This window comes from Eublepharis macularius, chromosome 17 (assembly GCF_028583425.1).
Source record: "Eublepharis macularius isolate TG4126 chromosome 17, MPM_Emac_v1.0, whole genome shotgun sequence".
NCBI lineage: Eukaryota > Metazoa > Chordata > Lepidosauria > Squamata > Eublepharidae > Eublepharis > Eublepharis macularius.
The window spans coordinates 34,775,737-34,789,878 of NC_072806.1; the positions used below are offsets into that span (position 1 = coordinate 34,775,737).

Sequence of the window (14,142 nt, forward strand, 5' to 3'; positions counted from 1 at the left end):
CAGTGGCAGGGAAGTTAATTAGGAGGGCAGAAAAGCAGTAGCTGTCTTGTTAACTTTTTTATTGTGGCCTTTCTCTCACAAAGATGGTAAACCTCCGTCTAACACTAGCACTTGAGGCTGTAAGAGGGGACTTCATATGACGGAATGCCTCCCTCTTAAGTAGGAAATTAGGATATCAGGACATCTAGCCTAGCTATGAACCTGTCACATTAGTTTCCTGTGTGCATGTGTGCATATTTACTTCTTAAGGACTGTATACTCCCTTATGACCCTACCCAACCACTATAATTGTCTTTGGGTGCCCCTGGCATCTGAGACTAGACAGGTGGCAATCCACAAAAGGGTTTTCTCAGTTGTGGCCCCAGAATTATGGAATATCCTCTCCAGGGAGATTCCACTGCTCCCTTCTATCACGGTCTTCCTCTAGCAGGCCTGGCATTTTGTCCGGCATCCCCTCACTTAATTTTCATTGGCCCTCTTTCCTGGTCAAATGTCTTGTTTTAATTTTTTTTATACATCTAGATGTATTTTAAAGCTTGTTTTAATGTTTAATGTTTTTATTGTTTTGCTACCTTGGGGACCCTAAATTGGGTGGGAATGAGGCCTAAAAATGTGCTCGTATAAATGAGCTCCCTCCTGTGGTCTGAAACCTCAAGACCTCAAGACTAGTATCAGTAGGAACAAGGCTTAAGTGGTCATTTTCTTGACCACTTATGAAATATGTTCTTTAAAGTCAAGCGGATAGAACAGCCCTTGTGTTTGTGGCTGCTGTTTCACCTCAGAAGGTGTTTGTGTATGGGGGGCGGGGGCAGAGTGCTGTGCCTCTGCCAGAGATCTCAGCAGTTGGGCAGGTTCATATGGGTAATGAGTGAGTTTTTATTTGTGTGTGTGAGAGTGAAGTATGAGGCAAACACTTGATGAAATACTCACCCTCTGCCTTCTATCTGTTGCTTTAGCTTGGCCACCTCACGCTGGAGGATTATCAGATCTGGAGTGTGAAGAGTGCTCTTGCCAACGAATTTTTAAATCTGCTTTTTCAGGTACATTTCTCACAATATGAAACCTCTGGTGTGTGGCAGTTCTAGTTACCTTGTCTACATGTTTGTGGCTGTGGAATATCAAGTCCTGCATTGGCTGTTTCTGCCAGAGTGCTTCATGATCTCTCTCAGTTCTCTGAATTGCAAACTTCACAGAGATGTTTTGCCTTGCCTGACTCATGCCAAGCTCATTTTCTTTGCATCCTGATGCCTTAAAGTACAAATCTGATACTCTGTGACTCGGGAGCCAAGTGTGGCTCTTTGACATGCCACATGTAGCCCTTCTGAGCAGTGTATCCCATGGCACCTGCACTGCATTCCAGGAAAATGGGCAGTTTCTTTAGAAATCGGAATAATGTCATCATTGCAGTGGGCCCAAGATAAAGCTTCTGTTTTTGAAACACAGCACAACTTGCCTATGACTGGTATAACAAGGTTGCGCAAATGCAAGGATTTTGTGTTGGAGGCTGGGTCAACATATGCAACTGCATGAGGCGGTGGAAATGAGGCATACCACTGTTTCCTGCCTGCCCATTTGAAAAATAACTCCCAGGAAGGGGGAAAGATAACACTAGATGCTCAGAGGTATTCTGGTCATTCAAAGAGTGTGTGTGTGTTTGGGGTGCTGCCCAAGGCATACACGAGTCATGTGTGTCAGTCCCTGGCAGGTCGACCCCCAAGTCCCTCACAGCAAGCACTCAAGTGCATTGGTTGAAGTAACTTTTATTAGAGATCTATACAGTCCAAGTGATCTATACGAATACATTGGTAGAAGTGACTATTCAAACAGGGATAGTGTTAGTCATAGGTAAACTTACCGCCCTTTGGGTCTGTTAACATTCTGGCGTGAAAACCCCAAAGAGTTACATGGGAACTGATTAGTTTAGGCTAGACAAAGTACAGAATGAAATCATCTCAGTCTCTGAGAAAAGATACATTGCTCGCTGCCCGCAGCTTGCATCCAAGGACACTTGCTACAGAAGTGAAAGTAAATACTTTCAACAGATAACAGTCAACCCCCACTGGCCCAGTACATTTCATGTTAGCAGTTTACACACTCTCAGACGACCAACACCGTGTACAGAATACAACCTCAGCAAACATTTATGATCACAAAATGCAAAACACGTTAATGGCAGGTATGCAGGCAGGCATACACGAATCATGTGGCTCTTTTTGTTGATGGGATTTGAAAACAGGGCTCTCCATGAACCCCAGAATGATCCCGCTCCTCTCATGTACTGCAGTACATATGACTGTTGGAGCAAAGAAGTAGATCCATGCCTGTAGTGAATTCCATGTTTGTTGTTAATGTGGTGGAACTTTTCCTTTTAATTTTTCTTGCGAACCTTTTTTTGGGACACCCCTGCTGGTATGCATGCACATGGATTCGAGGCCAAAAATTTCCCATGTCCTCGGAGTCCCTCATAAGCTGAAGATCATTCAGGTGTCAACCAATGGCATCAGAGACAATGCACAGCAATGAATAGGACCAACACTCACTCTCAGGGCTTTTTTTCTGGGAAAAGAGGTGGTGGAACTCAGTGGGTTGCCCTCGGAGAAAATGGTCACATGGCTGGTGGCCCCGCCCCCTGATCTCCAGACAGAGGGGAGTTTAGATTGCTCTCCGCGCTGCTGAGCGGCACGGAGGGCAATCTAAACTCCCCTCTGTCTGGAGATCAGGGGGCGGGGCCACCAGCCATGTGACCATTTTCAAGAGGTTCCGGAACTCCGTTCCCCCGCGTTCACCCTGAAAAAAAGCCCTGCTCACTCTTCAAATGTCCTTTTCCTGTTCTCCCATGATGTTCATGTGTCTTTCTTTTTGTTGTTTTTTCTTCAGGTGTGTCATATAGTTTTAGGATTAAGGCCAGCCACTCCAGAAGAGGAAGGTCAGATAATTAGGTATGCTTACCTAAAACCCCTCTATTATTACACTTTTTTCTGGTGACTTCCCTTGACTTTGAAAAGGATGCCCTGCCTTAGAGCAGGAAGTCAGATTAAGTGACCTCTGGAATTTCCCCCCCTTCCTCCATTTTAATTCTGCTAACACATTCTTGCAAATAAGGCCTTGAATATTGTCAAAGGCTTTCACGGCCGGAGAACAATGGTTGTTGTGGGTTTTCCGGGCTGTATAGCCGTGGTCTTGGCATTGTAGTTCCTGACGTTTTGCCAGCAGCTGTGACTGGCATCTTCAGAAGTGTGGCACCAAAAGACAGAGATCTCTCAGTATCACCTTGCCACTGAGAGATCTCTGTCTTTTGGTGCTACACCTCTGAAGATGCCAGCCACAGCTGCTGGCGAAACGTCAGGAACTACAATGCCAAGACCACAGCTATACAGCCTGGAAAATCCACAACAACCAAGGCCTTGAATGTTGTTAGTCCACAAATACTTTGTCTGGACTAGACATACTGTTTTGAAGTGGAGAAAACAAAGCCAGTCCTATCCCCTTTTCCAAAAGCTTCATTTTTCTGGTAACCTGGAAGCTGTTATCTCACAGCAGTAACTGTTTACGGGCTTGTGTGAATATGCTCGAAAGTTGTTCATTCTCTTTCTTTTTCCTTGGCTTAGGGGCTGGTTAGAAAGAGAGAGCCGGTACGGTCTCCAGCCAGGACACAATTGGTTTCTTATTGCGTCACAGTGGTGGCAGCAGTGGAAGGAATATGTCAAATATGTAAGTCACGTTGAAATTTGGAGTGGGAAGGTGTTGAACCAGTAAGCTGATGAATAAATTAAAGTGCCCCCACCTCTGTCAGGTGCCCCCACCTCAACTTTTCCAGAACCAAGATCCCCCTCTAACTCCTAGGCTGCAAGCCATGCGGCAATAAGAAGTGGAGCCAGAGTTTGCCCTCAAGGCCAGGATACAAAGCCACAGCCCAAAGGAAACTGGGACAGGGAACAAGAGCCCCAGCCATCGAAGAGGTATACTGTGGCAAGCAAAGAGCAAAGGGTTAGAGCCATGGAGGAAACCTGTCCACTGCTGAGTGGCCTTGCTTGCTTGTCCTGCTGCCTTTCTTAGGTAGTTCACGCTCTACAGTTGCGCAAAGCCAGCAGATCATTCCAAAAGGAGCAGAAAGATATGGTGGCTTTGTAAGGCTCATGACGCAGCAGGTGGTGCCCCACACCTCATCCATTGGTTGAAGACCGCTGTATTAGGGGGAGGTGGCCCTTTTCCAGAATGGGAGGGGGGAATGTATCAGATTCTAGCTCTGCAATCCTGTTAAGCTCACGTACGCCTTTCTTGGTGCCATCTTTCCTTTTTGGATTGCTTCTCCCCCTTCCCCACCCAATCTCTTTGGATAAAACCATCTTTTCATTCCTTAACCCCCTTCTGATTGGGCTTGCAGTCTTCAAAGGCTAGATCATTGTTCTGTAGAGGATTTTACATTACCAGCCATGAAATCTATTGGGGTGTTTTTGGAATCAAAGTGGTGGGGAGAGAGAAGAGGGAAATGGTAATGTAGAATTTTTTGCCTGCATTTAAATTTCAGTGCTGGAACATAATGAATAAATGCATTTTTTTTCCCGGCAAGCCTTTGATGCACTTGGCAAGGCAGACTGGAGTTTTGAGGGGGATCCATTGTGTGGCAAATGAGAATCTCAGTACATCCCAGCAGTTTGTTTTGTAAAGATATTAGGCTTCCAGCCTTCAGGACTGTAGGTAGCTTAAGAAGTAGGATTCATTTTTGAAACGACGAATACAGCGTCCCGTAATGCAATATTATTAAGGATATGGAAGGTACTAGTATCTTAACTTTAACACATCCTGGCTTGTAGTTTATGTTCATATATTTCTTTTGTCTCTCTCTCTGCCAATTTCAGGAAGCAAACTCTGTTGCGCTAGCACCATCATCAGTCGTAAATGGAGGTAAGAATTTGCTCCTGGCTCCCGCATCCCATACGCCAGAGCAGGGAGAAGACAAAACAGGCAGTTTAAATCACTTCAGAGCTGCAGAAGAAAAGTTTTCAGATAACATTTCCACTGCATCAGACGTCTCAGAGACCACTAGCAGCAGTAAGCATTAAAAATGTTTTGAAAGAGGTTTAAAGAGAGGCAGCCTGATGTAAGATCTGGGGGACCTCGGCTCGTATCTCCGCTCTTCCATGAAGCTCACATGGGTGGCTTTCTCCGCTGAAGCAACCTCACAAAGTATCTCCTGAGGATCAAACGGGGAATGGAGAACCACAGACTCTGCCCTGAGCTGCCTGGAAGGATGGGAGGGATACGAATGTGAGAGAGATCTGGATTAGGTGTTTGATGCTCAGCAGAATGAGCCAGAATTTTCTTAAAAATAAAAGCGTTGAGAAGGGGCTGTGGCGCAATGGGAAATAATTGCCTAGATGGTCAGCCACTTTTTTGTGCGCACTTAATGTTCCCTTGTAGTCTAGTATTGCTCCAAGGATTAGAAAATAAAACTATGCAGATAAGGAGGTATGCAATTTGGTGTATGGTTAAGAGAGACTGGGCTCTAATCTGGAGAGCCGGGTTTGATTCCCCACTCCTCCACTTGAATCCAGCTGGGTGACCTTGGGTCAGTCACAGCTCTCTCGGAGCTCTCTCAGCCCCACAGGGTGATTGTCGTGAGGATAACGATAGCACACTTTGTAAACCGTTCTGAGTGGGCATTAAGTTGTCCTGAAGGGCAGTATATAAATCAAATGTTGTTACTATAGCATAGCATAGCTCTATCCTCAGTAGCTTTTGTTTAAGTCTGTGGGCCAGAGCAAGCATGCATCTATGCATTCGGCAGAATGAAGTGGCAGAATGGGTTCTGTAAGTGGTTCGAGATCACCTTTTGGAATGCTGCTCCTTTGAAACAGATAGCACATCAAAGGGAACGTTGACTCGGGAAAGCTTATACACACCAAGATCTATTAGAATGCCCAGATTAGTTGTGTTTATCTACTCCCCATACAAAGGGGGTCATCATAGTTTGGATCTTAGTTTCTTATAAACAGTGAACACAGAAACTTCTCATGCGTTACCAATGGGCTGTTGTTGCTGACACCTCTGTTTCCACCCCATCTCTCTTTCTTTTTCAGGCTTCATTTATGGATCCACATCAGGCACTGAAATATGTTTTCCTCGGCAACTTAACACTTCAGACAATAACAATCAGTGCCTGCTTGGCTCCAGTGGGAATATGTTAGGCCAATTAAATCCCCAGCCGCCTGGAGCTATCGATAACCAACCTCTTGTAACTCAAGAACCAATGAAGGTAAACTTGTAGCCTCTAATTGGAATTTTTGGGGTGGGGAAGGACCTTTCACTTTGATGCCAGTGGAAAAATCTTATTTACCTTTCGTGTGATTGAGCATCATGGAACTTTGGGGAACAGTTTTGTGCCAAGGTTTGGCTTGTATTGGTCAGTAATTTAGATATAAACCTGGCTTTAATATAAGTCTGAGTTACAGTTGGATTATTTCAGGTAAACCACATCCATGGCCCAAGTAATTTTAGCTCCTTTTATACCCAGAAAACATCTGTGGTATCCCATTTGTCTCAGCCCCTTTGTTGCACCAATATAGATAAAAGCACATGACAATAATCAATAGCGAGCAATACTAGGCCAAGCACTTGTATTCTAAACTAACATTCAGGCTTTGCATGAATCGTCTCTGTGTTTTTTTCTATGCGTTAGGTAATTCTAACAGGTGTGCTTTAATCTTTTGACAGTTAATTAAAATAGTGGAATCTATCGAGATTAATGTTCCTCTATCAGAGATTCAACCAATGGTGATCTCTCAACTTAACTTTTTCTGACACTTCTCAGAGATTTATAGTTTTGTTTTGCAAGTTTGAGTATAACATAATTTTTTACAAATTGGAAGGTTATACAATAGAAACTGTGAATATTCAATGAAGCATCAGACCAATTATCGTTTGTTTGTGCTATCATGTGGATAGACCTTAAATATTTGCATATGACGAGGTATATAATTGCAAACACAGAAAGAATGGCAGGGTCCTGATGGAAGAAACCTCTTGAGAGAATTTAGGTGAGAACTTATTCTACCTATGCATTTCATAGAAACTTTGAGCATGTTACACTTAGGATTTATTAAGAAATGTTAGCAAACCTATTTCTTACTGCCTTTCTGTGTTCTGTTTTTATAGGATTTATATTAATAGCCATTTATATTTTGATTACTTGCTTCATTAAAAAACTAGGGTGTATTTTCAATAAAGTGAAATAAACTCTAGACAGGTGTCTGTGTGTTTGATGAAGAGTTGCAAAGCAAGATTGAACCCTATATAAATAAACGTACTGATAAACAGGTGGTTCAAAGAACTTATCTGCTTGACAGGTCTGAGAACTAATTGCTGAAAGCTTTCCAAGAGAACAGATACATCTTTCTCTTGGCTAGTAGGTGCTTAGTTTCAGACACGGGCAAAAGCTCGTTTCACCTTCCTCACCCTCAAAGCTTGCCAGAATTAGCCCAGGTTTCCGTGCCATCCTGAAGGCTGCAGAGCCAGGCCAATTCAGCCTTGCAAAAGAAGGCAGCTCACGTTCTCCATCAGGTCAGGTACCAATGATTTTTTTACCCCAGTACTTGTGCCATTTTAGATTTTGCCGTTTTGGTACTCCAAGGTTCTGACCTTCCCGTCCCTTCCTTTTTCAAGGCTCCATCGTTAACTTTGGAAGGAGGTCGACTACGGCAGTCCCCCCCGTTAATTCAAGGGAAGCATTATGAAATTGTCCCGGAGCCAGTCTGGAGGGCTCTTTACAACTGGTACACCGCAAACCTGTCTTTACCAAGACCGGTAAGTATATAAAGAGCAGCCCTGCTGCTGGATCCGCCAGTGGTCCAGCTTCCTGTTCCACACAGTTGCCAGCTAGATATGCTTGGAAGGCCCTCAGAGGAAATGGAAGTTAGTGCCCCCCCTTGCTGTTGCCCCCAAGCCACACACTGGTGTATGCACAGTTGCTGCCTTTGAACACGCAGATTCCATTTAGCTGTCATGGCTAAGGGCCAAGCTAAACATGATGCCCGGCATGGACGCGTCATGGGACGCAGTTTTACCTGGGAACTGTAGTTTTCAAAGACAGTTGTCAAAGACACTGCTGCACGGGATCGCAGGGGGAGAGGAACTCTGCAATTGTTTTCTTGCAATCTCAACAGAGGGAGGAACTACCAGCTCTTCCCCTCACCTGCCTCCCCACGCTAGGGACAAGGTTCTGAACTGGTGTGTGTGTGTACTATTGAACGTTCCCTTACAGAACTAACACCAGGACCTGGGGAGGAAAATGTAGTCTATGAAAACAGTACAGGAGGAAAGGTTTAAAGCTTCTCTAGCAATCAAATTAGCAGCCTCATGTAGTTGCTTTAAAGTTTTTTTAAAAAACAAAGGTCTCTCAGATCCCCTGCATTATTGTCCTGTTTGGGCCCCAAGCAAATTTTCAGCATTGTCCCTAGCGCGGGGAGGCAGGGGAGGGGAAGAGCTAGTAGTTCCTCTTTCTGTTCAGATTGCAAGAAAACCATTGGCCAGTTTGTCTCCCCCAACAATCCCATGTGGCTCTGTTTTTGAAAATTACAGTTCCCAGGTAAAACTGCATCCCCAACATGTTAAAAAACGTGTGTCTGGTATCACATTTAGTTTGGCCCTCAGAGAGTCAGTGTGGAGTAGTGGTTGGAGTGCTGGACTAGGATTTGGGAGGCCAAGGTGTGAATCCTTACTCTACCATGGTGGATGACTTTGGGCCAGTCACACACTAGCCTACCTCACAGGGTTGCTGTGAGGATAAAATGGAATAGAGGAGAATGATGTAAGTCATTTTAGGTCTCCATTGGGGAGAAAGGTGGCACATAAAGGAAGTAAATAAATAAGTAGTCATTAATTGATCGTATTTTATTTTATTTTAGAAAATGTTTATGCTGCCTTTCCAGGAAGAGACTTACAAAATAAAAAAGAAAAGAAAACATGAATTAAAATCTAGCATTAAAAAACCCAGCCCAGCATAATAATATAACAATAAAAATGGACCACTGACAGCTTATAACAACAGGTGCCAATCCAAAATCGTATTTTAAAAAATCAACCCCTTCATTAAAAGCCTGGTTGAAAAGTCAGTTTCCTGTTGGGTGTCTCTTGAATTCTAGTTTTATGAGAGACTGTCTACTTTTGTGAGCCTCATACGCACGCGCACGCATGCACGCACCCCCCCCCCTCTCCCCTTCCCCCTTCCCCTCCTTTGCAGCCCAGACCAAGTGCTTGAAACCACGCTGCTGTCATCACCCTGGACTATCTGCCCAAATTCTGTTAGGGTGGCTGAAGGAGAGTTCTGTTTCAACTCTTTTTTTAATCCTGGCTGCGTTTTGCAAATTAGGTTTTGCAATCAAATAGGCCCAAGTAATAGTTTTAGAAAATGAAATTTATTGAACTCAAAACAAGAATACAGTTGCATATGGTTTTGTCCTAATTATCTGTAGTCTCCAAAGATCCCAGTGCAATTTCCCCTTTCACTCAAAGCCTCCTTGAAGTATGAATAATGAAAAATCGTAAGCCCGTCTTTGCGTTTGGTGAGTGACTGTGTCACCATATGGTAGCTATTCTGTTTTTGCAAGTACAGTAAAAACAAGCCAAGTGTCTTTTGGCACCTTGAAGACTAATGCAGTCGAAGCTTGCGTGGGCTGGATCCTGCTTCATCTAATGCAGGGGGGTATTTTTCTCACTAGACAGCAGGGTGGGTGTGTCTGTGTGCTTGTACACAGATATGTATAGAGGTGGGAAATGTAACAGTAAAAATGTGCAATACATAAGCTCAAATAGGCATGAAATGTAAGTCCATGAAAGCTTCTTCTGAAATAACACTGTTATCCTAGGTATAGTTAATCCAGTCTGAGTCTATTGAAATCTGTGGTTTGGGACGCGTATAACTCAGTAGAGGATGCTGCTGCTATTCTGTTAAGGAGGTAGTGTAGCATAATGCTTAAGAGAACGAGCTGTGATCTGGCACGGCTCCAGTTCAAATCTCACCTCTGCCTTGAGCACGCTTTGCCCTAAGGCAAACCAGTCTCTCCAAGGCGTAGCCCTCTGATATACAATAATACTGATCTGCATTCCAGAGCGGTTGTGAGGATTGCACCAAACTATTAGGTTGGATCCCAAAGCTCCTTCTGCTCAGACAATGATGCTTCTGCTTGTAGTGCATTTCCACCAATTTCACTGTTGCCCTGTGGGCACTGTGCATTGTACCCCTACCCCAGCCCAGGAGGGAGGTTACAAGAAACGTAGCCAGTTACAATGGGCAAATTTTGTTCCATGAGCAGAGCTTGCTTTGCGATGCTTTGGGTTTGCCCATGTGTGCACCCACGTGAAGTGCTTTGAATGCTGACAGGGCTGTTGTCAGTTGTAGGCGTGGCAGTCCATGGCAGATAGATCCCCAAACCCCTCACAGCAAGTACTCCAGGGTCCCGGTTGAAAAGATTTTATTATAGAGACCCATTAAGTTCTGTGCTAGGTGCAGAGTCTTTAAATATCCAAAATGTCCAGCTAATTTGGGATCGTGACATTGTTTCAGTACTTCCCCTCTCCGGCTGGCTGGGCTGTATAATTCATCTGCTTTGTACCAACAGCCAATGCTGTTGGCTAATGCTAAATTAAGATTCGTCTTTAAGGTGCCTCAAGGCTTTTTGCTGTTTCGGCTGCACAAGATTTAACTCTGTTGCCTTTCTGGAAGTGGTGCATTTCCCCTCTTTCAGTTTAATTGGGAGGTCTGATCCTAATGAGCTTTTAGCAAAGTCTTCAAATTGAAAAAAGAGAGAGATTTGAAATAGCTCGTAACAACTGGTTATAGAGTGGGAATAGATGGAGTATGGTGAAGTCCGGGGTGGGGAGGGTGCAACTGTGTTGACTACCTGGGAAGGAGATCAGGCACGACCTTCTAAATATGTGGGAGGGCTGAAATGCACACACCCCGCCCTTCTTCCAAAAGGGAAGCCCAGGTCCTCTGTCAGAGCAACAGGGAAACTCCGTAATTGGCATTAAACCTCCTCTGACAGGTTGTTTGCTGGGTTCTTCTCCCTGCCCCCATCCCTCTTCAGCAGACGGGCTCAGAATCATGAAGACATCTTCCTTTTTAAAAAGGCACAAAATAAAATGATGCATTGCTGCCATTCAGGGTGGCTTTTCAAGGGGGTGGGGTACACAGAGCCAAACCATTTTTAGCCATTGAGGAAAGAAGGCTGCAGGCAGACTGGCACAGCTTTGATACTGACTGTTCCTCTGGAGCACCAGAAGACCCAGCTTTGCCACACAACTCCCACACATTCTCCATGGAAACAAGCATCTTTCATGGCCTGGAAAAGGCCGCGTGTGTCGCAAGAAACACCCAGAATATGCTGTGCCTAGTACACTTTGGAGGAGGTAGCCCCGTGTTGGAGCACGTTCTCTACCCTTTGCAAAAGCAATCCCTGCTCTCTCTAGCTCAAAGTCTCTCAGTAGGCAAGAGCCACGTGTAGGAGTGGTTAGAGCCAGCTGCAGTGGGAAAGACGTTGGATGTTTCCGTGCAACAGTTTTGCTGCATGTCAGTTGTGCATATCAGGTATACACGAGATAGGCAAAGACATGGAGTGGCTCTATCCTGACCTATATCCTGAGCATGTTGGCTCCGCAAGGTGCTTTCCATGGGGTTAGCAATGGGCTGAATCTCTGGCCTTCAGCCTTTCCAAAATCAGGACGTGCCTCTTAGCTGTGGCCTGTGTGATATGACTCTTTTGAGTACAGTGCTAAATCAATTTCCCCAAACTTCAGCCAGAAGTCCTTCCTGACCGTGCTCTTTTTAACTGAGAGGGGCTGGGGATTGAACTGGAATCTTTCTGCATGCAAAATGTGTACTCCATTGAGCTTGGGGTTACTCACCCAAGGTAGCTCTCTCTGGTCTTTCCCAGCGCAACTGCCTGTGGCCTGCGCTCGTGGCTTTCCGTCAGTGGGAGGCCAGCGGGCCACACGAACCACCTGTTTGAATCTGTACCCGAGGCAGCCCATTGTATCATCACTGGGCAATAAACAAAATGTCTGAAAACCAGCAGAGCTCTCCAAATAAAGCAGTCCTCGCTGTTGCCTCTCCAGGTGATCCGAAACAGCATGACGCACCGGCCTGAGTTGGAGCTTTCCCCCCGCTACCTGCTCTTCCTTCGGCAGCAGCCTGCCACCCGGACGCAGCAGTCGAACATCTGGGTGAACCTGGGTATGATGAGCCTGAGGATGTTTCCTCACCATTTGCCGAGAGGTAACGCAAGACTACAGCAAGAACACCCCCCCCCCCCGCCGCTGCCTTGTGCACTGTGGGGAGACCGGCACTGCTGCCCATGTGGCCCGAGGCTTTCGCTGCCATGTTGCTTGCAAGTGGTTTCTATGAGACCTTGAAGCAGGGCTGGTGATGGATAAGTCCCTTTGCTCCTCCTCAATACTTCCAAACTGTCAAACTCTTATCAAAGGTCCCACAAAGTTAATGGCACTTGCTTTCCTCTTTTAAAAAATTACAGCTATGCGGATGCTAGCTGAATTAAGCGGCGTGGCCATCCTGCCGCAGGGGTCAGGTTGCATTTCGGAATGCTTCGCTGTATCTCCCTGCACACAGGAAAACTAGCAGGTCGTTAACAGCGTTGGCTTTTTATTAATGGAACAGCTAAATACACTGTGCCTCATCTGCAGGCTGAGAGCTGAATTGCACGAAAAGGAATAAGGCGGCAGAACAGACTGCTTCATTTCAGGCTACAGGGGGAGCAGGGCTTTTTTTCTGGGAAAAGTGGTGGTGGAACTCAGTGGGTTGCCCTCGGAGAAAATGGTCACATGGCCGGTGGCCCTGCCCCCTGATCTCCAGACAGAAGGGAGTTTAGATTGCCCTCCACGCTGCGGCATGGAGGGCAATCTAAGCTCCCCTCTGTCTGGAGATCAGTGGGCGGGGCCACCGGCCATGTGACCATTTTCAAGAGGTGCTGGAACTCCGTTCCACTGCGTTCCAGCTGAAAAAAAAGCCCTGAGGGGGAGGATCACACTTTGGAATGTTTCACTACCTTAAAAACCTCCCCGTGAAGAGACAGAGTAGGACGTTCCTCCCTGCTATGCTAGCTTTCTTTTTGCAGGAGGATTTTTTTAAATGCAAAAGTGCCTTCAAATTTGGAATCTCCACCTGCAGTCCATTCTGTCAATTCCCCGTTATATAATGTCTCTCTCCTGCATGTGTGAACCAGGTCTGAGTGGGATCATTGTAGAAAAGCATTATCATTTGTTTTTGCTGAGCAGGTAAACTGTCCCTCTGCGTTGATTGCGCTGGCACAGAATACGGGGGTGCTCTGTTATAGTCTAGGGCTGACCTGGTGAAGAGTTTCTTCCTTGTAGAAGAACCAACATGCAGCATAAAGATGAGACTTACGTGTTCTCAATAACCTTGGTCATTACTCCGTCCCGGAGGAAAAGACCTAGTTCATACATGCAAGAGAACGAGGTGGTGGAATGGCCTGAACTGACTGCCAGGATGGGATCGAGGGAAATCCCACTTTGGATTAATCATCTATAATAAAAGCTCCCTGCAGGTAGAAAAGCAGCACAGGCAAATCATGTAGGGAACCGTTTTTTATTTGCATGGAGTTTTCTGTGTGGTCCTCTGCCTGCAGTCCATTATACTACTTCAGGGTTCTGCCTGTTTCATTCTCCTGCATGCGTCACCCAGCTTTGTAAGAAAGAAGTCAAGAGAAACAAATTGTAACCAAGGGCAAAAAATCAAAAGTCGATAATTATAACTGATAGATTGTTATTAGGGTGAAACCTTCTAGCATTCAAGATTATTATATATGCACTGTATGATACAAACAATATACAAGTATAATTCCAGAATTATTCTGACAAGGAGTCCCCAACCCTGGGACCCTGGGTAGTAAAGGCAAGCGAAGATGTAACTGACAAGTCTTTAAAGATGTGACTGCAAGGACTTCTGTAACGTATCTTCTTCTTCTCTTTTGTTGACAGAAACATTCCAAGGTGGAGAATGGAATGCAGAGATCACCGTCTCAATACAAGCCCGGAACCAAAGCCGGCAATTTTTCTTTCTTTTAGTTCTGACGTGGACGAATCCTACGTCAGAATGGGTGTTGTATTAGG

General features: G+C 45.3%; 1 protein-coding gene across 6 annotated transcripts in view; it reads left to right on the plus strand.

Annotated features, from left to right (window-relative positions):
• Positions 1–14,142, plus strand: part of USP32 (ubiquitin specific peptidase 32) — a 190,444-nt gene that overhangs the window by 120,959 nt on the left and 55,343 nt on the right. For 3 of the 6 annotated variants that reach the window (XM_055001294.1, XM_055001296.1, XM_055001299.1), the window contains 7 exons: positions 957–1,040; positions 2,878–2,939; positions 3,609–3,711; positions 4,860–5,052; positions 6,081–6,256; positions 7,663–7,803; positions 12,112–12,271. In XM_055001294.1, the coding sequence (XP_054857269.1) occupies positions 957–1,040; positions 2,878–2,939; positions 3,609–3,711; positions 4,860–5,052; positions 6,081–6,256; positions 7,663–7,803; positions 12,112–12,271 (919 nt within the window). The remainder of the gene's footprint in view (positions 1–956; positions 1,041–2,877; positions 2,940–3,608; positions 3,712–4,859; positions 5,053–6,080; positions 6,257–7,662; positions 7,804–12,111; positions 12,272–14,142) is intronic. The other 3 variants (XM_055001295.1, XM_055001297.1, XM_055001298.1) reach the window with 3 other exon arrangements.